At 49.6% G+C, this 25,926-nt stretch overlaps 2 protein-coding genes across 2 annotated transcripts; both read right to left on the reverse strand.

Annotated features, from left to right (window-relative positions):
* Window positions 1–1,383: 1,383 nt before the first annotated feature.
* Window positions 1,384–14,331, reverse strand: dvl3b (dishevelled segment polarity protein 3b). Its single transcript, XM_076873536.1, has 15 exons — window positions 13,514–14,331; window positions 11,955–12,024; window positions 11,375–11,508; window positions 11,199–11,290; window positions 10,961–11,105; window positions 9,670–9,766; window positions 8,912–8,981; window positions 8,448–8,587; window positions 8,284–8,360; window positions 5,492–5,559; window positions 5,327–5,407; window positions 5,121–5,255; window positions 3,878–4,045; window positions 3,620–3,787; window positions 1,384–3,472 (listed from the first exon to the last, which is right to left on the reverse strand). The coding sequence occupies exons 1-15, from the start codon at window positions 13,675–13,677 to the stop codon at window positions 3,180–3,182; spliced, it is 1,902 nt and encodes a 633-aa protein (XP_076729651.1). The 5' UTR covers window positions 13,678–14,331; the 3' UTR covers window positions 1,384–3,179.
* Window positions 14,332–14,480: 149 nt separating this feature from the next.
* On the reverse strand, window positions 14,481–22,887 carry rnpepl1 (arginyl aminopeptidase like 1). Its single transcript, XM_014410818.4, has 12 exons — window positions 22,508–22,887; window positions 20,993–21,524; window positions 20,768–20,908; window positions 20,519–20,670; window positions 19,951–20,067; window positions 19,644–19,879; window positions 19,351–19,464; window positions 19,152–19,264; window positions 16,980–17,088; window positions 16,667–16,894; window positions 15,758–15,900; window positions 14,481–15,648 (listed from the first exon to the last, which is right to left on the reverse strand). Exons 2-12 carry the CDS (start codon window positions 21,479–21,481, stop codon window positions 15,352–15,354), a joined length of 2,139 nt encoding a protein of 712 aa, XP_014266304.1. The 5' UTR covers window positions 21,482–21,524; window positions 22,508–22,887; the 3' UTR covers window positions 14,481–15,351.
* Window positions 22,888–25,926: the final 3,039 nt, after the last annotated feature.

Genomic DNA, 25,926 nt, shown 5'->3' on the forward strand with positions numbered 1-25,926 from the left:
GGCAGACTGACAGAAGCGAGGCTGCCATATCGCACCATCAGCCCCTCTGGCCAACACCAGTAGGCAAGTAGGGTAAAGTGTCTTGCCCAAGGACACAACGACCAGGACAGAGAGCCCAGGGATCGAACCGGCGACCTTCCGGTTACAGATGCGATTCCCAACCCCCTGAGCCACAGCCAAGTGCAAAATCAGGACTACTGAGGACTTAACCAAGACAGAACCAGAATCAGAACTAGATGATAGCAGCACTAAAAATCATCATAGACCTGCACTACACTTATTTTTTTAATTCTACCAAAGTTTATATAATTATTTAGCCTTGTTGTGCAAACAAGCTGCAGAACTTAATAAATATACACGAGGTACGAGATACATGAGGACCTGTGATACGCTGATACTTCTGGTAAACAACCATTTGACTAACATGTGAGTCTCACCTGCTCTTGTTCCCTCTCTTCCTCTTTGTGCTGACAATCATCAAATATACAGTTATACAGATATTTACAAACTCTTCAGATAAAAACACTTTTTTAATTGTAACATCAAATCAGACTAAATGTTTATTTTTTAGATAAATATAAAAACATATTTGTTAACTTTAAGAGTAAAGAGAGAAACTGTCTGTATTTCTTGTAAATGGCACCAAATTGTATTCAAACTGAGCCACACTTATGGAGCTCCACAGTTCTGTTCCTGGTGTTTGGTTGACATCTCTTGATGTTCCCATGTCACAGAAACAGCCTCTGTGTTTTGCCTTATATGCATCCACAGCTGTGCCACCAGTTTACTCACATGGACTCTACGAACCAATCAGAAGCTTCTTCAGCTCAGGATGGAATCGTCTGCAGTTTCTTATTAATTTACAATAAACTTAGTGTATATGTGCTCCTACATTTGATGAAAGTGATAAAAATAGAAGCTCTGTCTCTCTTTATTCTGACATTTAACTCATTCAAAAGATGTTTCAATATTTATCTAAAACAAAAGTTGACTCTAAATTGATGTTGTACAGTAAAAACTGTTCTTGTGTTTTCCATAAAGTGTAAATATCTGGTTTCAGCTGTGAATATCCTGCTGTGTATTGAAGTTCCTCTTGTTTTGCATAGAAATATACTGAACAACATACAAAGCTTAATATATAAAATAACATCTGCCAGAGTTTTTTCTTTGAAAGAAGCTCCTTATGTCCATGCTTGTATATCAGTGCATTACTGAAACCAGTTTAGAGAGTTTATTTAGCCGTGGAGGGAAACAACTGAAAATATGAAATGAACACACGTAAGCTGAGACTCTCTAAAGAAACAGCTTTGTTGTTGTTCGGCTTTTCATTTCGCCATTTGTTGATTCACTTGAAGAACAAGTAACGTAATATGGGTCAAGTGATCAGTTTGATATCAATCTTTAGTGATGCACCGTCATATTTACATTATCTGTACAGTACGAATGATTTGCTTTGGTACCTGCTCAAACTTCAGCTCTCCTCTGTCTGCGCTTCTCTAACAGCGCACTCACAGGCAGCAGCTGCCCCGCCCCGGTTAGTGCCTGAGCTCGGATCATACCAATATCAGGGGGGATTCACGCACAGTCGTAAATTCCCACAGTGTGCACTATGTGCTTCGAATATTGTGTGTACTTTTTGTTTTATACAGTTGTCAGCCAGACATCTAACTATGAAGAAATTACACTCCAAAAGACCCCGGGCTTCTGACAAAACAACCCGGGCTTAAGCCCGCCCCGCTCCACCACTGGTGTTCACTACAACGCAGTAATGAAAGAGGCGTGTTTTGTTTCTGAGTGGAAAAGTTCAGATTGAAGCTCTTCGGGGTCACCTGACACAATTCTCTGTTTTTACATGTTCTAGATTGTTTTTTCAAATAATAAGATAACCTTTATTGGTCACACACGTGGAAAATATTTCCTAGTCTTTGACTTTTACACTACCGGTATAAATGAATAAGTTACTTTATTATTTTTATTCATGTGGATATTGAACATGTATGTCTATAAATGCACATCACATGAAAAATAACACGTTTATTTTGTTTTAAAAATAAACTTGTGATATTTATGTCATATGCACTATATCCACATGAATAAAAAATAACAAAACAATTCTGACCAGCTCTGCCCTACATTATACATGCTTCCCTTAGGCAGTATCATCAGAAGACATAGCATACATTTTCACCCAGCTCTATCTGTCCATGAAGCCAGGTAACACACACTGGTATCTAACCAGATTCTTACTCTGGGTGGTGTTCACCTGTCTCACAGAGCCTTCACGGCCCATGAGGCCTCTGTGTTTTGTAGTTTTTGTCCAGCGCCACCCATCGTTCAAACAGCCTACTGTAATCAGCTCAGCGTGCAGATCGGAGAGAAGCATTTCACACATTTCAAAGACTTTTATTGTTTTAAACAACTCAAATGTCTGCAGAGGACACACAGCGTTTCTCTGAAAGCTGTGATGGAGCAAGAAGGACCATCCTCCGACCATGTTGCTGGTTTCACTGGGTTTTTATTTCTTTCAGGTTTGGTGTTTATGCTTTTCTATACTTTCAAACGTCTCATTCACTCTGCTGTCACTAATAAACAAGTGACCCGAAGACACGAGCAGCTGAAGTGTGCGCAGGAAACCGGGTCAGCACGGACTCGAGGAACCGTCAGTGAGCTGAACCTGCTGGACCTGCTGGACCTGCAGGCCTGCGGACGACAGCCGGGTTGGCAGGGCGTATCTGCAGTTAGTTCCCGTTTCCTCTCGCTGACCTGAACCTGCTTCTGCTTCCGGTTTGGATCTCCTGTCGAGCCCAACCCGGCACACGATTCAACATCCAGCAACTTCTGGAGACGAAGCTCAGCTTTCCCTCTGCGACATCCTCACGGACAGGAACCAGAGAACCCCGCGTCGATGGAGAACAGAAGAGCCTCAGAGCGAGGTCCTGACGTGATAACGGATCAAATCAAACGCTCCCGGCCTCTGAGCTGCTCCGATCTTCAAACACGTGAGGATGGCGGGTTGGACAGTGCTGGAGGCAGGTGAGGTCAAAGGTGTGCCACTTCACAGTGGAGGTTCATAAATAAAATCTAAATATGACGAAGAGCAAACTTTCCTGAATCAGCTTCATTCAAACTACGAACTCAACAGTTTATAATCACGGAAACGTTTCCAGTTCCCAATGTGATCACATGACATCCACAAAGAAGTCGCCGGGGTTTCCCATGGCCATGCGGAAGGACTGGCGGGAGGCGGAGACTCCAGGCTGGGCTGTTGGAAGGTCATGGTGCTGACCTCTAGATGACGGCAGGAGGTCTTCAAAGCAGCTCAGAGGTCGCTGGACAGGACTGTCACTGAGAGGCTCCGCCTCCAGACGCTTCTCAGGAGAGGCACTCGCTTCCTGTTTGGAGGCTCTCAATTCGCTCCCTCCTGCTCCTTCCTCCTGATTATCGCTGCAGTTCGAGCCGCTGCTACAGCTTCCTGTGAGGTCACAACAAACCATCATTACTTCAGACATCATGATGTCAGTCATTTCACAGCGACCATATTTGGACAAGAGCGGCCAGCTGATCAGTAACAGCCAATCAGAACCCACTGCGAGTGTTTGTACACGAGCATGTTTGTTACCTTCACTACATGGGCCTCCTCCTCCTCCAAGGGCCGGCAGCTGGTGGAGCGGGTGGGGGGAGCTGTAGGGGTGGGGGATGGGGTACTGGTAGGGGAAGGTGAGCTGGTCGCAGTCAGACCCTCGTGTGGAGGCTCCTTCCTGATCCATCAGTGACATCACAGCCATGTCTGAGGAGGAAGCACAGAGTCATGATCAGCGCAGCAGAAACCTCAAACTCACGCTCTTATTATGAAATGGTTTTAACTTCCTGCCCTCACCTCCACAGAGGTCTCCGAACACATAATAGCACTGCTCGGAGAAGGTCACCTTGTTGACGGTGTGTCGGATGAACCCGGCCTTCAGCAGGTTGCTGGCATACTTGCGAGCCTCGCGTCGGTCAATGAAGCCATCCACGTTGCGGTGCAGCCAGTCCACCACGTCTGAACCTGCAGGGGCGGAGGGAGGCCGTCAAAGGTGAGGCACACATAACTTCCCGCTTTCCTAAAACCAGCCCTCGCTGCAGTCCAGCCACCAAAGCTCTGCGGGGATCCGAGGAACGTCCCTGGAACCAGAACCAGCTCTAACTGGTACTTGCTCGCTCTCCGAGCCTCGTGGAGTGAACGTCCTCACAGGGCGCCATTCATTGTCTGACGGCTCCTCGCTAGCACACTGTGGTTGCCTAGGTAACCCTCCAGCGTATTTACTACCAGTGTAGTATCCTCTCCGTACTCTTACGCTAGTACTGCTAGCTGCTGTCGCATCTGGAACTTCAAAGCTAACGTTAGTCTGGGTTCTCCAAAAAGTTGATTCTGTTCATCTGGACGTAGCGTTTTGTGGGAGAAACGTTTCGTCACTCATCCAAGTGACTTCTTCAGTCTTCTCTGAAGAAGTCACTTGGACCAACATTTTGGAGATTTACTTTCCTGGATGATTGAGAATGCATCAAGACGTTAGTCTGGGTTCAACATGGCCAGTGACCAATCACATTGTTGTGATGTCATAGCAATGTGGAAAAAAACCTGTTGCTGTCCCCTCGGGAAAAAAATCCCAAAAAGGGGGCGGTGCTGTTCCCATGGTCCAAAACAATGACATCACAACAACGTGACAGGTCACCTGCCATGTTGAACCCAGACCAACGTTAGCTTTGACGATTCAGGAACAACACCAACACGGGGATACCAGAGCGAGCGCCTGCTCCTACAGGGGAGTGTGGGTTCGGCCGGCGGCCACGTCCCGGTAAACCGCGCTGGCTCGCAGGCTAAACGAGCTGAGGGTACCACACAAAGGGCCACTGTGTGTGACGGACGTCATTCGTAGCTCTAACATTGGTGGTGTAAAAAGTCACAGAGTGGAGGGACGGTCTGGATCGGCTGAGGGCGGAGACCAGGTCAGAGCGAAGAGCGAGTACGTGAAGACGAGACGATGAGGTTTCCTAAGTGACTGAACCCACACATGATGGTCATCAGAGGTTAAAGGTCACGGTTCCAGGATTCAGACCAAAATATGAGCCGGACTTCTTACCGATAAAAGCGTTGGGGATGGTGATCTTCAGCCACATCCTGTCTCGGACCTCCAGGCCAGACTCGGGATTGGCCATCGCCTTGACAACCATGGTCATGTCACTGTGGATGTTGAGGTGGTTCTCCTCGTTCACGCCTGGAAAAAAGTAGCAGGTTAGCATCTGATGGACAGGTGACGGGAGGTGCAGAGGATGGTGGGTGTAATACCGTATAGTGGGAGGAGCCTCCCCGTCATGGCGGCGGTGTGAGACACCCAGGCAGCAGGGTCGATGGGACGGACTGGCTCGCCTGTGGAGATTTGGATGTGTCATGTAATCATTTTACTTTATGTAACACCTCTTGTGTGCCAAACAAATACCGACGATAACTCACTTCTCGGCAACGTGAAGCAGCCTCGCGGGTTCGGATCCCAACACTTTGCCACGGTTAGCGTCACCGGACTGAAAGGAAGATGACACAGATCGGTCATTATTCAAACTGTAACTTTATTCACACAGCAGCCTCTGACATGTACATAGACGGTGTCTTGGCAAGTTTTCAGGATTTGTCACACAAACTTGACCTCCCTCGTTCAGCTTATTTAGATACTTTCAAGTTCGCCACTTCCTTCAGCATCATAACCCTGACTTTCCAAATATAACTCTACTTATTGCTGTAGATGATCTGTTGAACCTGACATTTAAGCCTAAAGGTCTAATCTGAAGAACTAGTAATTGTATAGCCTCCTTTCAGAATAACAATGCCAAAGATCAAAGCGGACTGGGAGGATGAGCTGGGGGTGGACTTAGAGGAGGAGACCTGGGAGAGCGCTCTTTTAAGAGTAAACAACAGCACTTTCTGTGCCAAATTAAACATCATACAGTTCAGGATTTGACACTGCATTCATTACTCCAAGGCAAGACTGGCCAAAATATTTCCAAACATAGATGCAAGCTGTGAGAGATGAAGAAATCCCTCTGCAGATTTAACACGTGTTTTGGTCATGTCCAACTTTAAAAGCAATTTTCAAAACACTGTCTGAAGCATTGAATGTTGAGCTTCAACCCAATGCAGCTATGGGTATATTTGGTGCTAGAGATAGAGGACATGGAACATTAAGGAAGTCATAAAAACACAATCGCTTTCACTACACTGCTTGCACGCAGAAGGATATTGTTGCATTGAAAGTCAAAGAAGCCACCCAAAGCGGCTCTGTGGTTCAGTGACCTGTCACAGTTCATACAGCTGGAAAAGATAAGTACGCTCTCAAGGGGTCGAAGGAGAGATTCTTTGCTGTTTGGGATACATCGCTAAAACATTTAGAGAAAATTAAAACCATACCCACCTGATAGATGCTTGACAGCTGCCGTACATCCTTTTTCTGTGTGATTGTGATTAATTTTGTGCAAACTTCCCTTTAAGTGCACATCTTCAAATATGGTGAATTTCCTTGCACCTCATTTAAATTCACTTTATTCATTTATGTATTTAAATTTTTCCCCTCTGGATCGCTGTCCAACATGTTCTTGGGGTGGGGTAGATATATAGAAGGAGCATTGTGGCCTTGCTACATGTATATCTTCGTACTACATTGTTGATGCTCAATAAAAAGAAAACAAACAAACTTCTCCTTCGGTTACACTCACCTCCACCCACCCCCCCTGCCTGCACTCTCCTCTTCACCTCTCTGTGGATGGTCAATCCCAGGTATTCAAAGTCCTCCACCATCACTACCTCTGCTCCCTCCACCTGTGCCCCTCTCGTTCGGATGGGGCGACCGTGTCTCAAGAGTTGGCAGTTCGTCTTGTAACCTGGAGTACTGCGCTTTGAGTACTCCAGGAGAGTAAAAACGCACTATATAAGAATCAGTCCATTTACCATATGCCTCCCCAGACCATCAGTGACGGCAGAGCACAGCCAATGACTGCCCAAAATATTCATTGTATGTGCACAATGACAATAAAAGGCTATTCTATTTTATGTGATTCTATTCTCCCCATCACCAAACCCACCATACCCAGTATGAAATCATAACGTTCTCAGACCCCTTCACATCTGTCACATGTGCTCAGAGTGAACCTGCTCTCGTCTGTGGAAAGTTTGGGCACCATTGGTGGACCTGCCAATTATGGTATTCTATGGCTAATGCCTGTCGGGCTCCACGGTGCCGGGCAGTGAGCACAGGGTCCACTAGAGGACGTCGGGGCCTCAGACCCCCCTCGTTAGTCTGTTTCTGATTGTTTGGTCAGAGACATTCACACCAGTGTCCTGCTGGAGGTCTGTAGCTCTGAGGACGCTGTTCCTCCTTACAAAGAGGAGCATTTACCGGTCCTGCTGATGGGTTAAGGGCCTTCTACGGCCCTGTCCACCCATAACTGCCCATCTCTCTGCATGGTCCTGAGACCGTGCTGGGAGACACATCAAACCTTCTAGCAACGATACGTAGATGCCATCCAGGAGGAGTGCTGGGAAGGTTACTTTTAAAATGTATTCCACTACAGATTACAGATCACATGCCCCAAAATGTATTTTGTAACGTATTCTGAATACTTTGGATTACTTAATATCATGCTTTTTACAACTACATAAATGTCCTATTGCTGTGTGATTCATTACTGAAGGTTACTCTCCACACCAACACCAACTAGATGTTTAAATATTAATATAAACGAGTAACAGCAGGTGGACATTAGGTAAGGCTGTACAGGCATTAGAGCCTCTCAATGAGCGTTTTATTTGGGTTTCCACTGGCATGAAATTACCAAAGATGGAGAGGGGACAGCCTAAGTTATGAAACAGGAAAAGACCGTTGTGTAATCCATTCATTTCAAGTAACTGTATTCTGAATACCACCTTTTTAAACAGTAACTGTAATGGATTTTTCTGATGTGAAATATGTGCCGTGGCTCCAAAAGATTGGCGAACACTAGCTCAGAGCACCTGCTGTTAATTTCATTCAGACCAAAGCAGCAGAATCGGATGAACCCCAACTCGGAGCTGACCGCTTTGACAGACTCCACGGTCTGGTTAAAGCGTTCCTTTGATGCAGCGTCTCCACTGCGACGCAGGAAAAACACCTGAGCTCCCGCACGGATTCATTTGTCAGATAAATCAAAGCTGACTTTAAACCACGTGATCGGCCTTGGTTACCATGGCGAACTTACGGATGAAGCAAAAGGTCTCACCCCGGTTTGTGGACGATCTCTCGGAGGACTCGGACGGCGTCGTCGTTGCTCATGTTCTCGAAGTTGATGTCGTTCACCTGACGGACACACATACGACACAGCATCGTGAGCCTTCTCACCACCACCTTTAAAACAGGAAGCGGATTAAACGGCATGAGCGGCACCTGCAGCAGCATGTCTCCCGGCTCGATGCGTCCATCCGCCGCCACCGCTCCGCCCTTCATGATGGAGCCGATGTAAATGCCTCCGTCCCCTCTGTCGTTACTCTGACCGACAATACTGATGCCCAGGAAGTTGTACCTCTCTGACAGACAGGCAGGCACACAGCAGGGTTACCCTGAGCTCTGCTGCTACGTGCAAACATCCCTGTCACTGCGAGCTAACAGCCGCTCCATAATAACTCTAGCTTCTTAAACCTGCGTTCTCTCTAATGTCCTGCAGGAGGCGACTTCTGACTGTGCTCCTGCATGAGCGTGCTGCTCAGCTCGTGCTTTCAGCTGTGACTGAACAAGCAGCAAGTTACTTTTGGTCCAGTTGGAGTTTCAGAGAAACAGGAAGCAGGGGAGGGTTTAGGGCGGGGCTACGGTGTGATCGGCAGCAGCGCTCACCCGTACTGAAGCGTACTCACCCATGTTGAGAGTTACAGTGATGATGTTGAGCGACATGGTGGAGTCAGTGACACTGCTGAAAGACACAGACTGACAGACAGACGGACAGAGAGAGGAGACAGTTACAGACGGACGGACAGACAGACAGTAGAGGAAGGTGAAGGACGGCCCCCTCAGACAGGAAGTTCATCAGGTAACGTCACTGACAGAGTCCACAGGTGTCCGCAGTCCTGAGTCAGCTGACCGACTCATCAGCGGCACCTGCTGTCAGCCTGGACCAGTCACATGACTGACTCTGACCTCCGTGAGCTCAAAGGTCAGACGGCTTTGGTCACAAAGACCGCCCACATTAAAGCACCTGCGTGTGCGCACAGGTACGAGGAGGCAAAAACCAGCCTGCAGATGTGAGTAGAACCGCTGCATTAGAATTCAGTAGAAAAGACTTTCACTGAAGTTGGTTTGTCACCTGACCTGTGAGGATTAACAAATCACCTGAGAGCAGGAATGTTGTCACCATGGTAACCAACGCACGAGACCCCACAGGCCTCCACACAGTGACCCTGTCCATTGTTGGTCCGTCTGTCTGACCTTTGAACCCTGCACACTCCCACAGGTCGCCTGAAAACTCACATCTGTTTCCTGTGCAGCGCCGCCACAGCTGAGGAGGCGCCGATGGCCTCCGACCAATCAAGTCGTTTGTTACAGGAAAAAATAGGAAGTGTCTGAACTCTGTCAATAACGCCATCTGATGTCAGTGTGCGTGCGTGTGTGTGTTTACCCTCTCCATCCGCTGTGTTTTGGGTTTCCGGTGGCGGCGGCGTTGACGCCTGATGAGACGCGGTGAGGAGCTGCTCTGCTCTGTTGATTGGCTGAACCTGAAATGATGTCACAGAGGGAAGCACACCTGGTTCAGTCCGACTGACTTCACAGCTTACAGATACCTGTGTGGTTGGGCGTGGTCACTCAGTCGGGAAAAATTAAAGACAAAATGTAAATATTTGTACAAACAAACAGGAAAAAAGCTCGATGTGTTGAAGGAAAGCGGACGCACGAACCCACGCGCCTTCACTGAGATCTGTTGTGTCTTGTTTGTTGTCTCGGCTCCTCTCTCAGTCCCCTGTTTCCCCCTTTATGTGTATATGTGTTTGTGTGTATCCCGAATGCTGGCTTAGGAACGTCATCGGGAAGCTGAAGCTGGCCACGCCTGCTGTACATCGAGCCTCGCTGGCTGAGCTTCAGTCGGCTCTCGGGGGGAAACGTTTCCTCGCCAAACTAATTTCTTTGTCTGGTCAGGATGTGGGAAACGAGCGTGTCACGACTCACGCCACAGAGCATCACCGCTGTGCCGAGGGTATCACTTTGTTACCTTCACTGGACATAAACTCACTGTCTGTTTTTGGAAACGTCTGAAAGGTCTGATTTTATGTTAATAAAATGAATAAAAGGAAGTGAGACTAAAAGTCGTCGCTGTCATTTATTATTATCATCAATATTAAAAATTATTGATGAAAGTTTAACAACAGTCATCAAAATAAACATCATTTGTTCACAGATTAAGTCCAAATAAATACATGATTATTTTTATCACTATGATCATTAAAAGAAAGGTGACATGCACATACCTGTGAGCGATGTTTCATAAATATGTTGCGAGGCTCAAATTTAAAACTAAAAAAAATCTAAAATCCAGAGAAAACCTGCAAAAACGGACGGACAGAGGCGGGAACACATTATTTCTGCTCATGGATGAGCTGGGACGCTTTTATCTGCGGGACAATACAGACTGCAGCGCTAGTCACCTGACCTGCAGCAGCCAATCAGAGCAGGAGAAGGAGAGCGGCGTGTGAACAGGATTACTGGAGCAGAAGAAGCAGACCCAAGGGCGGCGAGTGCATGTCATAGCAAACCCACCAATCACAGCGAGGTCTGCTGATGATGTCATGAGCTTACCTTACATACTTAAAGCAGAGGGAAAGTGTTAACCTGCTGATTATGAGCATCATCGAGAGGTCAGAGTTCACTGAGGGTCCTCACAGGTACAGGTAGGCGTGTCTGTGAGTGAGACTGACCTTCCTCCTGAGTCTTCCTCAGAGGAGCAGAAACTGGTTGTTTCCAGTTCGCTGCTCTGCTGGGTCGATGAACTGTCGCCGCCACCTGTTGGCTCCACCCCCCTCTTATCAGCTGGGCAGTGGGCGTGGCCATTCAGGCGATCACCTGTAGAGACCACAGCCAATCAGCAGATGGCAGGAAATGCCTGTCACTGTTTAATAGGTGTGCAGGTGACACCTCTCTCTCTCTGCATCTTACCTTGCTCACCCACATCTTTCCTCTGCAGCCTCTCTGAAACAGCAGGTTTGACCTCTGACCCCTGCAGCTCATCATGGCTCACAGTGGCAGCACTGAGACAGACATGACATCACTTCCTGTCAGCATTGAGGCCTGCACTACAACACGTGTTGCATTCTGGGCCCCGGTGTACTCACTGGAAGGATGGCGGTCTGGAGTCTCCGATACCACCTGTCCTCTCTATAGGGGGCGGGGCTAAATTGGTGGGCGTGACCACAGACTGGACATCTGAACCTCTGAAATCCAGCTGGCAGGTGTCTGATGACACCAACTGCAAGGAGAGACATGATGAACACCTGAAGGCTCAGGACACACCTGTGTGTGTGTTTGTGTGCGAGTTGTGCCTGTTTACCACCACTGTGAGGACACAAATTACAACTGACATTGTGGGGACAAAGAATTTTCTGTAATAAAGGTTTAAGAGTGGGGAAGCTTCTAATTAGAATCCATTCAGTGTCTTCCAGTTATCCAATAAATAACACAACAAAATGTGTTTTCAGTCTTTTAATGTGACTGAAAAAAGCTGTTGTGTGCCTGCAGGTGTGCCTGCAGGTGTGCCTGCAGGTGTGCCTGCAGGTGTGCCTGCAGGTGTGCATGCAGGTGTGTGCTTTGGCTGACTGTGTCGTTTTGAGACAAAGGAACGATTTTAGAGTTTGTCCTCAATCATCGTCAACAGTCCTCATAAACTCAGCTGTACCATGTTCGTGTGTTACTGACCCAACAGACGACCCGTCCGTTCACACAGGGCAGCCTGGCGTCATCATCGCTGATCTCCTCTTTGACCACCCTGTAACACATCAGGATTAGCCATGAAAGAAAATTAAACATAAGTACTCTAAAAATATCTAATAGCACATGTGGGCATATCAGGTAGACAAAAGCCACACCCACCTGCTATCAAAACCTCATATTTGTGAGGGGCAGCCAATTAGAAGGAGAGAGATGCAAACAAACTGGACTAACATCACGACAACAACGCTGAGGGTCTAAAGTGGGCGGTGTTATGGTTGCTACATACATCTCATATTCACAATCTGAGTATTACTGCAGCTGTGGCGGGGACACAAACCCCGCCGGGTGTTCTCCTCCTCTTTGTTACACTCAGAGTCACAGATCAATACTGAGCAGAACGATCGATCATCGCAGCATCAGCTGAGAGGGGTCACACACATGTGCTGGTCTGCCTATCTTTGTGAGGACACAGTCACAGACACCATCCCCCAAACCTGAACCTGGTTATAATCCGAGCCCTGAAACCAGCTCTGCATCTCCACGCAGCCGTACAGTCTGTCATAAAAGCCCTGTGTGTGTGTGTGTGTGTGTGTGTGTGTGTGTGTGTGTGTGTGTGTGTGTGTGTGTGTGTGTGTGTGTGTGAGATTATAGAAGCTCAGATTATTAAACAGTTGTTTCATCAGCGGTTCAGAGTAAATGAGTGAATAAAAATGAGGAGAGCTCAAACTGAAGCACAGGCTGGACTGCTGGACACACAGCAGTGTGTAACTGCACAGACTGTGACCTGTGTGTGCAGAAGGGTTTACAACCACACAAATACAAAGACGAGTTTGAGGCGTGGAACCTGCTGCAGCGTGCCCACGTCACAGCGCCGCTCCATAAAAGCTCTTTCACGTGAAAACAGCAAAAACCAGAGTAAGTGAAACGTGCAGAAGGAGCCCCGGAGCGCCACCCTCAGACCGGAGGGCGGGAACATGTTGGGGAGCCCGATGTCACGGGGACGCCACAGATGTGAACAGATTTGAAAGTGGGTGGATGAAGCGGAGCAACATGTTCTCCAGAGAACTTCCTGTCAGGAAGAACCACCCAGTCTCCGCCTTGTCCACCACAGCTGCTGCACACGTGCGGTACAGCGGACTTGCCCACCTTTGACCCCGAGGCCACAGGTGCAGCATCGGGTGGAGCAGCTCAGCACCAGGCTCCGACCGGGCTCTGCTGCTGCCACCTTAAGGTTTCTCCAAGTGTAGGACTGCAAAGAGGGCGGAGCACCCCCGATGGCACCAAAGGCGTGGCTCCAGGCTGACCTCTGACCTCAAGCTCTGAGGGGACAACACCTGTTCCACCTGGACAGGAGGCAGGTGGGGGGGCGCTCCCTGTTAGGTGCCTGAGGTCCTGCTGCTGCTGCTGCTGAGGGTCAGCTTCAGCTGCTCCACCCTGACATGCGCAGGAGGGTGATTGTACCTTAAGAATAACAAACATCGCGTGACGGGAACAATACACTCACCCGACCACGGATCAATGAGCGCACGGACCACGTGACTCACCCGAAGTCGTCGTCCACGGACTTGAAGAAAAATTTCACGTTGGGTTTGTTCAGCACGTGCTTAAAGTCCGCCAGGGTCACGCGCTCCGCGGGCGCGTTGATGCGGACGAGGTAGGGGGTGTCCTGGTCCTCCAGGTGGTAGATGACGCGGGTCTCCTCCGCCATGCCCGCGAGCCCGGCTTGGCGGTCACGGGATGACGCTGAGGAGACACAGCTGTGCACCTGTCCGCGCGCCCGCGCTCCGTTCGTGCGCGTCTCCGCTCCAGAGATTTCGCTCTCGGTCCAGATGTGTCGGTCCAGCTTCTGCGTGTCTGATGCTCCGTCTCCTCCCGACGCCGTCAAGACACACACACACGCACGAACACACTTCCGCTCGGACCCTTCAGAATAAGAGCTGAATGAACACAGGCAAAAATAAAAAGAATATCTGGACTCTGAGAAATGATGACACACACACACCTGCACGTTATTACGTCACAACGTCAGAGGTTCAGTCTCCACGTTAAAGGTCATGTTTCTTTTGGGGCTTTTTGTTCTTAATCAGTTTTATTTATTAATTATATGTTATGTAGTTATTTTATCTTATTTTTTAAATTACGTTTACCAATTTATTTTGTAGGTCCGCATATTCAAACTCCCTGAAGGTACAGAACAAATGTCCTCGACCCAGAAACGCTTTTCTTTTTCCCGCCGTCCTGGTTGTGACGTCACGTCCCTCACCTGTATCCGGGCTGAATTCATGAGCTCACAGCAGAATCCAACCCCTGAATAAACTCGAGCCCGTGACGAGTTTCCGGCTTCCGCTGCTCGGACGAGATCAAACGAACCGCTGAATCATCCTGTAACGGACCGCTCCTCCAGCTTTTATTGTGAACGGAAGGCCTCAGAGCTTCCGGCACTTATGCCCCTTCAAGCTAACGCCTAACACGTCCGACTTTTCCGGCCTGATCTGAGAGTGAAAGCACCCATAGAGACAATCATTTTATTGTAAATCAAACACGTGATCAAACAGGAAACAGTTTCAGTTATTGACACGCTAATTCATGAATATAAATAAAAGATGCATTCATTCGGTTCTGAATTTTCTCCATGGATTCGGATTGGATATCGGTGTTTATTAAAGGGTCAGCAGTTCATAAAAACAAACGTCCATAAAACAGTAAAAACAAACAGGCAACACGAGCTCGCCCGTCAGAGGTCAGGTAAACATGAGGTTATCTTCAACATTCAGAGAGCGAGGAGGCGTTCAGTGTCGGTGGGACGTTTCAGAGCCAGGACAGACAGAAGGCCGCGTGTCCCCAGCTGCACGAAGGCAGCGTTAAGGTGATCTGCTGGTGTTCTGAGGTCCTTCAGGTGAGTCCACACAAGCGGAGGTAGAGTTACTGTCACAGAGGCTCCGCCCACACAGTGATGGGGCAGAGACTTCAACAAGGCAAAGGCACTCACGGCGAAACCAACCAGCAGTGAGCGCACGGGCAGAGAACGAGCGTAAGGCTGAAATGTTTTTCTCACTGAATCATCAGCAAGCATGGCGTCTCCGTCCCTGCCCGGTCGAACTCCGCCCACACAGCCTAGTCGCTGAGCGAGTTAGCACGAACGCAACCTAATTACACGACGCCGCTCTGGTGGCGCGTTTCTGCCAGAAGCTGAGAAGAACGACCTGACCTCTGCTCTGTCGTCAGTCGCATAAAAACACTCTAGGGTCCAACCAGGGCCCTCCTCGGGGGCGCCAGACACAGGTCAAGCTTTCAAGCAGTGACCTTTGACCCACATCAACCCTTTTAAAACATCTGGAGTGAGGCTTCCTGTTGATTGTTTCTACTTCCTGTAGTCCGGGCATCACGCCGAGACGTTGACATCACGCAGAGCAATGGTGGCAGTTGTCCCGGTGGCTCCGCCAGGGGAGGCAGTCGCCACGGCAGCGGTTGGCTCCTGCGGGGGGGTGGAGCCGGAGGAGGGAGGCAGAGCGGAGCCATTCTGATTGGTCGAGCTGGTCTGGAACAGGATTTGCTGCAGCGTGCGTCTGAGGTTCGGGTGCAGCCGCCGCTGTGTCTGGTAGAAGATCTCCACGGCAACACACTTCATCACCCCAGCAACCAGGTCCTCATACAGCGGCACTGTGTACATCCTGGACGTCTGCGGAGAGGGAGGGGCAAACATGTGACAGAGTAGCTGAGCGACCCCCTTAAAACTATGTCTGTTCTGATCGGCTCAACGTCGCAACAGGCAGGTGGGCGGAACTTACGTGTTTGTGCAGGAAGGCTCGCACTCGCGGCAGGTCGGGGTAGAAGCTGTTCCTCACCACCATCTGCAGCCAGCGGATCTGCACCTCGGCGTTCAGCCCGTCGAACAGCGACGAGTACGAGTCCGACAGGCTCGCCATCACACCTGCGCAGTGACATCATCATTCATCACTGAACCTTCAGTGGACACCTGTCACATCACTTCCTGTGTTCTGCGCGGTGAGGAACATCAAGGCAGTTTCTCAACATCTGTACTTGTGCTCCGGCATCAGTCGCAGTACTGTTCCCGTCAAAGTAACAAATCTAACATCAAAATATTTAAATTCAGGAGGAAGCAGTTTCACCGGGAGCAGAAACGGCGTGCTGATGCGTGGAGATCCTGAACGCTGCTCCAACAATGATCTGATTATTTGTTCCAAACCAGCTGTCTGCCCTGAGTGTTTACTAACGCTATGTTGATTGGGAGACACGTGTCATGTAGTGATCGTGCTTCACTGTATGAAACTGATGATCCGTCAAAGTGCTGAAGATACTTTTTGAAATATCTTTTTCCTGAAGTAAATCTGCTGCATCATGTGTAACAGTTAAATTAAGAGGGGGTGGAGCTGTGATGTCATCACGTACACTGCCGTTCCAATAGCAGAACGATCGCGCTGCGTTCTCGGGAAGTCCGAACTCCCGTGTGAACTTACGGAGTCCAGACTAGCGAGGACGTCAGTACAGACGTGAGTACTGAGAAACGGCCCACGTCCTCGTCACCAACCATTTGCAGCAAACAGGATGTCACGTGACCCCTTTCATCAGTACTCGTATGTTTCATGCTGCGGAGTACAAATACTCGAGTACTTTGCACTCGAGCAGATTATTGCAGGCTCTGAATGATGTGTTGCAGTGTTTCTACGGCAACTTACTGTGCAGCAGCGGCGAGTGGTCCAGCATGCGGTCCAGGAAAAGGACGATCTGAAAGGTGCTCCAGGTCGAGAGGTCAAAGGTCGCGAGCGCCTCTAGGTCAGGGGGGTCAGCGTTCCTCCACAGGTCGCACAGATCCTGGACGGGCCCGATAAGAGCGCCGCCCGCTGACAGGTCTGGCTCGTAGAGAGGCGGGCCGCAGCCGCTCAGCCAACGCTCAAACTCTAGACCTGAGGACGAGCATACACACAGGAAGTGATGTCACAGAGAAGACTAGGAGGCTGCTGATGAGGTGAGCTGAAAGTGTCTCCTGACCTTCTCTCTTAGCGACGGCGGCATCCTTCAGCTCCGGGAAGTAAGACAGGAAGTAGTCTATGAGGTCCTGAGCCACCACGCTCTTAAACTTAAACTCTGAGATGTAATCCTGTGACACACACACGATGCAAACGCTGGTCACATGACTCTGAGCAGCATGTAAAACATCCTGATGAAATGTAAATCTATGGAAACGTGGAGCAGAAGTATGTGGACGCTGTGACTGTGAAAGCGACTCAGCTGCTGTCCACAAACAAACTGTCACTGCTCGAACACACGTGACACATGTATGACTCCAGTGTGTGTGTCTGTGTGTATGTGACTGTGTGTGTGTCACTGTGTGTGTGACTGTGTGTGTGTGTGACTGTGTGTGTGTGTCACTGTGTGTGTGTGTGACTGCGTGTGTGCGTGTGTGTGTGTGACTGTGTGTGTGTGTGTGTGTGACTGTGTGACTGTGTGTGTGCGTGTGTGTGTGTGACTGTGTGACTGCGTGTGTGCGTGTGTGTGTGTGACTGTGTGTGTGTGTGTGTGTGACTGTGTGACTGCGTGTGTGCGTGTGTGTGTGTGACTGTGTGTGTGTGTGTGTGTGACTGTGTGACTGTGTGTGTGTGTGACTGTGTGACTGTGTGTGTGTGTGACTGCGTGTGTGTGTGTGTGACTGTGTGTGTGTGTGACTGTGTGTGTGTGTCACTGTGTGTGTGTGTGACTGCGTGTGTGCGTGTGTGTGTGTGACTGTGTGTGTGTCTGTGTGTGTCTGTGTGTGACTGTGTGTGTGTGACTGTGTGTCTGTGTGTCACTGCGTGTGTGTGTGACTGTGTGTGTGTGTGTGTGTCTGTGTGACTGTGTGTGTGTGTGTGTGTCTGTGTGACTGTGTGTGTGACTGTGTGTCTGTGTCACTGTGTGTGTGTGTGTGTGTCTGTGTGACTGTGTGTGTGACTGTGTGTCTGTGTCACTGTGTGTGTGTCTGTGTCACTGTGTGTGTGTGACTGTGTGTCTGTGTCACTGCGTCACTGTGTGTGTGTGTGTGTCTGTGTCACTGCGTCACTGTGTGTGTGTGTGTGTGTGTGTGTGTGTGTCTGTGTCACTGTGTGTGTGTCTGTGTCTGTGTGTCTGTGTCACTGTGTGTGTGTGTGTGTCACTGTGTCTGTGTCACTGTCTGTGTCACTGTGTGTGTGTCTGTGTCACTGTGTGTGTGTCTGTGTCTGTGTGTCTGTGTCACTGTGTGTGTGTGTGTGTCACTGTGTCTGTGTCACTGTCTGTGTGTCTGTGTCACTGTCTGTGTGTCTGTGTCACTGTGTGTGTGTCTGTGTCACTGTGTCACTGTGTGTGTGTGTGTCACTGTGTGTGTGTCTGTGTGTCTGTGTCACTGTGTGTGTGTGTGTCACTGTGTGTGTGTGACTGTGTGTCTGTGTCACTGTGTGTGTGTGACTGTGTGTCTGTGTCACTGTGTGTGTGTGACTGTGTCACTGTGTGTGTGTCTGTGTCTGTGTCACTGTGTGTGTGTGTGTGTGTGTGTGTGTGTGTGTCACTGTGTGTCTGTGTCACTGTGTGTGTGTGTGTCTGTGTCACTGTGTGTGTGTGTGTGTCTGTGTCACTGTGTGTGTGTGACTGTGTGTCTGTGTCACTGTGTGTGTGTGTGTCACTGTGTGTCTGTGTCACTGTGTCTGTGTCTGTGTCACTGTGTCACTGTGTGTGTGTGTGTCTGTGTCACTGTGTGTGTGTGTGTGTCTGTGTCACTGTGTGTGTGTCTGTGTCTGTGTCACTGTGTCACTGTGTGTGTGTGTGTCTGTGTCACTGTGTGTGTGTCTGTGTCACTGTGTGTGTGTGTGTGTGTGTGTCTGTGTGTCTGTGTCACTGTGTGTGTGTGACTGTGTGTGTGTGTCTGTGTGTCTGTGTCACTGTGTGTGTGTGACTGTGTGTCTGTGTCACTGTGTGTGTGTCTGTGTCACTGTGTGTGTGTGTGTGTGTGTCTGTGTGTCTGTGTCACTGTGTGTGTGTGACTGTGTGTGTGTGACTGTGTGTCTGTGTCACTGTGTGTCTGTGTGTGTGTGCGTGTGCGTGTCTGTGTCACTGTGTGTCTGTGTCTGTGTGTCTGTGTCACTGTGTGTGTGACTGTGTGTCTGTGTCACTGTGTGTGTGTGTGTGTGTGTGTGTGTGTGTGTGTGTGCTGACCCTGAGGAAACAGTCGAAGCGTCTCACGTCTCCGCTGATCTCCGACAGATACGACACGAAGCAGAAACCTTTCTCGTAGGTGAACAGGTTCATCAGCGTGCTGGGGTTCACACCTGGAACAGGTCACAGTGATGTCATCTCACCTGTGCGAGTGGACACCACACCTCCATCTGTGTGTGTGTGTGTGGGTGGGGGTCACCTGACTCAAACTTGACCTGCAGCCTGCTCACGGGGTTGCTGTCTCCAAGGAGACGCAGCTGTCTGTGGAGGGCGTCCAATCGCACAACAGTCTCCAGGCAGGTGAACGGCTCACCTGAGGGCGACAGGTAACCCGAGGTGACCAAAAGTATGTGGACTGAGGCTGAAGTCGTGTTTACTTTAAAAATCAATAATCAGCTGTTCGTGACTTCAGGTTCAAACACGTAAAACTGAAAATGTTTTAAAATCTCGCCAACAAAAACGTAAATTCTGAAACGGTGAACGCAGCGTTACCGTAGGCCTCCGTGGTGATCCTTCGCTGGGCGTACGTCGCCAGGCCTTCGCTCAGCCACATCTCCTCCCAGGTGGCGTTGGTGACGGCGTTGCCGAACCAGCCGTGGGCGATCTCGTGGATGACGTCAATCAGCAGGAACTCGCTGCTCTCCAGGATGGAGGCGATGATGAACGTGAGGCAGGGGTTCTCCATGGCGACGATGGGGAAGGAGGGAGGGAGGAAGACGATGTCGCACCTGAGGACGAGCCGTGTCAGCATCGCCGAGGATGTTTTAAAGAAAGTTTGGTCAGAAACTTAGAGGCTCACCTGCCCCACAGGTAAGGTCCAAACAGGTCCTCGGCGACGCCCAGCCAGCGCTCCACGCTGCCCCCTAGCTTCTTCACCGCGCAGGACAACAGGCAAGGCTCCGCCCACAGACGACTCCTGAAAGAAGATTGGCCGAAGGTCAAAATGTGTTTCTGCACAGATGTAAATATTTTTTTTTGATCATCTTTGACCTTTAGCTCACGTTTATCTTTCATACTGATTTTCACTGCTTTACATTACTTGAATAACTCGAGCCTCCGAGTGCTGCAGGTTTTAGACGAATCAGCTGATTTAAACGACTAAATGAAAACGTTCCCAGACGCCTGGTGATGAGCTCGTCGTGTGACTCAGGTGTGACCCAGGGTGACCCCTGCAGGACACCGAGGCCTGGAGTGCCCCCCCCCCCCCCCCCCCGATTTAACATCAGGAATATGAAAAATGATCTGTTTGTTTGCCTAAAATCATTTTTACTGTATCATGTTTCAAACTCACTCGTCGGCAAACACATCGAAACAATATTTGGACTCATTTTGATAAATAATGAAAACGTTATTTTACGCGGAGCGACCTCGGCCCGACGTCTACGTGCTGCAGCTCGCCGGCCACCAGCGCCACCAGGTAGGAGGGTACAGGAAACTCCATGGAGAACTGGAAGACGCGGTCCTGTTTGGAGTACGAACTCCGAGACGCACTCATGAGAACCGTCACGCCATCCGGGACCTGCCGAGGAGGACGAGCAGAAACGGCGTGAGTGCAGGTGTTTAAGGAAACGCCTTCTGTCACCGCTCTGATGTTACCTGGGCTCCGTGTGACTCACCCGGACCGTGGCGGTGTACGTGCTCTTGACGGCTGGCGTGTCGAAGCAGGGGAAGAAGGAGCGGTTACACACTGAGTGACCCTGAGTGAAGACCAGAGGACGAACCTGACCGCAGGTGAGCTCCGAGTCCAGCCACCAGATCTGCAGACACACACACACACACGGGTCACGCTGTGGTCACCTTCAGCATGCTCACGCTGTACAGACGCCGTGTCGTCTCCTTACCGCCGGCCCGTCCGTGGTGGTGTAGCGGACCGTGATCTGGACCGCCCGGCCTGGTTTCACTGCCGCGGTTGGCAGGCTGATGCTGAGCGACGAGCCGTAGTCGGTGAACGGGTCCACGCGGTACGTGAGGGACACGGGCTCCTGCTGCCCGGCCCCCGGCACCTTACAGTCTATGGAGTGGATCAATAAAGAAGGGTGGGAGTCCAGGATCAGGGAGCAGACCCCCGGCTGCACCGGAACCAGGTCCAGAACCAGCCAGCCGCTCATCTCCTTCACTGCAAAGTTCAGCCGCAGGTCCAGGTGGAAGTGACACAGCTGGAAGCTCCTGAAGTTCGATGCGGACGCCACATCCACCAGGGGGCAGCGTTGGGATTCCAGACCCAGGCCCGCAGAGGGCCGGGCCAAGTCCCCGGAGCACCGGCCCCCGGAGTCCGGCAGGGATTTACGGCAGCAGCACAGCGAGGTGGGCGCCTGGTGGAGCTCTGCCATGGTGAGCTAAAGCTGGGACCAAACCTGCTTAGACCGGAACCAACTGCATGAGACACGAACAAGAACACACCTGTGAGGGTCGGGAACACAGAGCAGAAACCCACCAGGCCCGCCTCAACGCTCAACACCCAGTACCGATGCCAACAGCACCCCAGTTTAACACAGTTTCCCCAAAACTACCTTTAACTCACAGTTTTAGTCCAATTAAAAAGCACATGATCCAATCCAGAGTCTAATCCTAACCACAGTAAACTGACACCCACCAGTGAACCCAGTACACAACTCAGGTACTAACCCAGTTTAACTCAGGACTCGATGCGTAGCCCACTTTAGCCCAAATAAGTAACTTTAACACAACAAGAGGCTTAGCGTCAAAACTCCATTCAAAACCTCGTTAAAGAAACGTCTAATTTTACGCCTAACAGAACATTAAGCCCCCGGTGAAAACTCATCCTGTGTGTCCCTGGATCCTCGATAAACCCTGAAGTTTGTATTTTTAAATCATTTTAACATTTTATAAACAGTTTAGGGCCAAATGAAAACTTTTAATCCACATCTAAACCCAGCTTTACTGGTCAGCCCCGGCCCACCCCATTCAAAACCTCAATCACACAACATTGAATTTAATAGTCAGTCCGCTGAAGACTGAAAATAAAGCCGAATAAAGGCTTCGCTGAGCGTGGGCTGACCTTCTGCCTGCTTCTCTTAGATTTAAGGAACTGTTTCACGAGTAAACTTTGGCTCTTAGTCCATTTAAACAACATTTAATCAAACTTAGCAAACACTGACAGGCAGTGTTTATCAGCCCTACTTGTTAAACCGGAGTTAAACTTCATATAAACAACAAGTCCAATTAAGTCAGAGACCCGAAAGAGCTCCGACACCCGGGAGACTCTCAAAGCCCAGTTTAAAGCGCAGTTTTAGGGACTCGGAGGAGTTACAGTGGCGGCTAGCAGCGCTGGAAGTTAGCAGCTTTAGCTCGAAGTGAGTGAAAACAGCACTTTAAGGTCAGCGCGTTGAACTGACCTGGTTAGCAGAGCCGGCTAATCAGCGCATTAGCACGGCGCACTGTTGCGGCTTCACGGGGACACATTTAAGTAAAATCCATCGGGACCGCACGGCGGAAGAACCAGGCGGACACCGGCTCCCCGGGAGAGCTCAGCCCGGCTCCTACCCGCAGTCCCGGACACCGAACCCGCGTCCTCCCGGAGGGTCGACGGAGGCTGGAGGTGAGCTGTGAGTCCGAGACCGAGCGGCCACAAAGAGGCAGAGGACACCGGCGGAGACCCGGGGGACAGTCGAGGCTCCGCTCCGGACTAAACAGGAAGTAACAACAGCGGGAAAAAAGTTTATGCAGGCCGATGAGTGGCGCTGTGGAGGCGGGTACACGGAGCGAGAGGGCGGCTCCATCCAGTTACCTGTTCATCCACCCATCAACGTATCAGTCTATTGATTCGTTCCACGACCACGATGCTCCATGTGAGGACTACACAGGACTACATAACGTGCAAAGTGTGCAAAAACTGCAACAAACAAAACAAAAAACAGTGCAAAAGAAAAGTGCAACAATGACAGTGGGTTGTGCAAAAGGTAACTTGATGTAATAAGGTGTGTGTGTGTGTGTGTGTGTGTGTGTGTGTGTGTGTGTGTGTGTGTGTGTGTGTGTGTGTGTGTTCAGGAGTCTGACGTTCTGGGGGAAGAACCTGTTCCTCAGTCTGGCAGTGAGGGCCCGGATGCTCCAGTACCTCTTTCCGCAGATGCAGCAGGTGTGACAGGTGTCTGATGGAGGGAAGAGAGGCTCCAGCCTCTCAGCTGCTCTCACTAACAGTTGTAGAGCATTGTGATCCGATACGGTGCCGTTACCATCCAGACAGTGATGCAGCTGCTCAGGATGCTCTCGATAGTCCCTCTGTAGATGGTGGTGAGAATGGATGGAGGGAGATGGGCTTTCCTCAGCTTCCACTGGAAGTAGAGACACTGCTGGGCCTTCTTAGTTATGGAGCTGGTGTTAACCAGGAGAGGTTCTCCACCAGCTGGACACCAAGGAATCTGGTGCTCTTGACGACCTCCACAGAGGATCCATCGATTCAACCATTCATCCACCCATCAACGTATCAGTCTATTCATCCATTTACCAGCCAACACATCAGCTCAGTGGAAGGATCGTGGTTTTCTGGAGTGTTCTGTGCACACTGAGGAGAATGGAAACATTAACATTGAAGCTCCCACACACAGAGCAGTACCTCCACCCTGTGGAAGGCAGACTCAGGAGTCTTCGCCACCACGACGTCCCAGTGTCCTTCAGACCCAGCCACACATGCAGACACAAACTAAAAAACGTAGTGTAGCTGTGCAGCAAGGACAGCTCAGAGCTGTACACTGGAGACACCAAACAGCCACCTCAACAGGACTCAGCTGTTCATCTGCATCTAAAGGTCAAAGGTCAGTCTTTGAGGACGCCAGTGTCCACATGTTGAACTGGAAGACAGACGGTTTGAACGAGGAGTGAAAGAAGCATCTATGGCTGTGTCCCAATCCAGTGACCGCACGCATTTGGAGACCGATTATGTCACAGCGACGCACGAAGGGTGTCCCAATTCAAAGTGTACTCCAAATGCAGTCAACAAATGTACCGTTCATGTCCCCAAATTTGAAGTGTGGTCCGGTGTAGACTTCGTGGTCCCATATATCCCACAATTCATAGCGCGGTGGTGGGTGTGGATAATTTGTTCGGAAAAAAACGATGGATGCCTGAAGCGGAGCGGCCGAAGAGTAAACTTTCAAAAGTAAGTACTGAATATTGTGTCACTTATTTATGTACAAATGTTTAATAATGAAGAACATTAAAACATTGCTGTTGGTCACATGTCGGCACAGTTATGTGACATTAGTGATGTTTGTACTAACTTGGTTTTAAAGCCTTTAAATATGCGCCGTTCAATAGTCGACCTTAATCTTACAGAGACTCTGATGATTTCATGGATAATTAAAGTCAGTCATATATCCACAAACACAACAAGCTGAAAGTCAGTGATGCTGCTCGGTTTGCAGTCCTGAACATCACGGCACAAGCAGGATCCACTGCACTGTTAATGTTAGCTGTGTTATATTGCTGCCTCTGTTCGGTGGTGTCGAGCCAAACGGACTTTAACGTGTGTTTGAACGAGCTGACGGTTCACTCGTTAAGCTGAAAGAAAGATGCTTTAATCACAGCAGTCACACATGTGTCCACTGCACCATCTGGAACTCTTCTTGTTTACACTCGTAATAACACAAACACTAAATCCTGCTTCTCTGGTGCTGTTGTGTAGCAGCGTGTACACCTGAGACTGTCACCTGTCTGTCTGTCCTGCACTCTCTCTCTGTTTCTTTCTCTCTGATTGTGGAATAAAAGTATGAACATGTGTTTATAAGTTAGACTTGTGTCTGAATCCTGCAGCTTATCACACATTTGATTTCCATGTGTGACGACTGCAAGTGTCCAGAGTGAGGACAGACTGAGGGACCCACTGCTGCACATCATCTGTGAGGCTTTGCAGCCCTGATGATCCACCAGGACAAACTCAGCAGTGTGTGAGGAAGAGGAGGAGGAAGAGCCAGCAGCAGCTGACAGATGGAGAGAATAGACAGACTGTTCCCTGTTTGTGAAGGACTGCTAGGAAAGTTTAACATAACTGTCTGTCCTGAATCAGTCTTATTAGGCAATGTTCAAATAATGTGATCATCCCAGTGTTTCCAGTGTGGGAGAAAGTACTCAGAGTACTCAGGGCCTTCAAGCTACACACTATGAAAGGCAGCAACAAGTTTAATGTTCAGAAACCTAAAGTATGTATCAGCAGCAGAATGGAGCTAAAATAAATGTTGGTTTCAGTTCTATGAAGCTTTGAGTATTTTGGATCAGTAGCTGCTGTGTTTGTTGCATCATATTGCTGTAACTGTTTATATGCTTTATATATTCTGAGCTAAGTTGATCTATAGTGTTACATCATATTCTATAAGGATGTTATGTGCTTGTGTACTTTCTGCCCAGTTTGACCAATACTCGCCCGTACTATGAAGCGTGCGGTCGCTGGATTGGGACACAGCCTATGTCCACTGTGAACGACCATCTTTGAATAGAGGGCGGGGCTTACCACACCAACTGTCTCCCAGGGCTTTGGAGAGGGCGTGACCACCGAGGCGCCATTTTAGCAGGCCAAACAAATGGCTAGAGGAGTGCAAGCATCAGTAATGGTTCGTCCTTGCTGTGTTGTCAGTTGTTAGATCGGACGATCGGGAAGGGAATAAGCTGGAAAACGGGCTCTCTTTTTACTCTTTCCCCACCTGGAAGCATCACGAAGGAGCTCATGTATCGGGTGTTACCAAAAGAAGGCGTCTAGCCTGGATAGCAGCTGTGAGACGAGCTGATATCCAGTTCGCTACCATCCCCAGATATCTATTGGTGC

This window comes from Maylandia zebra, linkage group LG14 (genome assembly GCF_041146795.1).
Source record: "Maylandia zebra isolate NMK-2024a linkage group LG14, Mzebra_GT3a, whole genome shotgun sequence".
Classification (NCBI taxonomy): domain Eukaryota; kingdom Metazoa; phylum Chordata; class Actinopteri; order Cichliformes; family Cichlidae; genus Maylandia; species Maylandia zebra.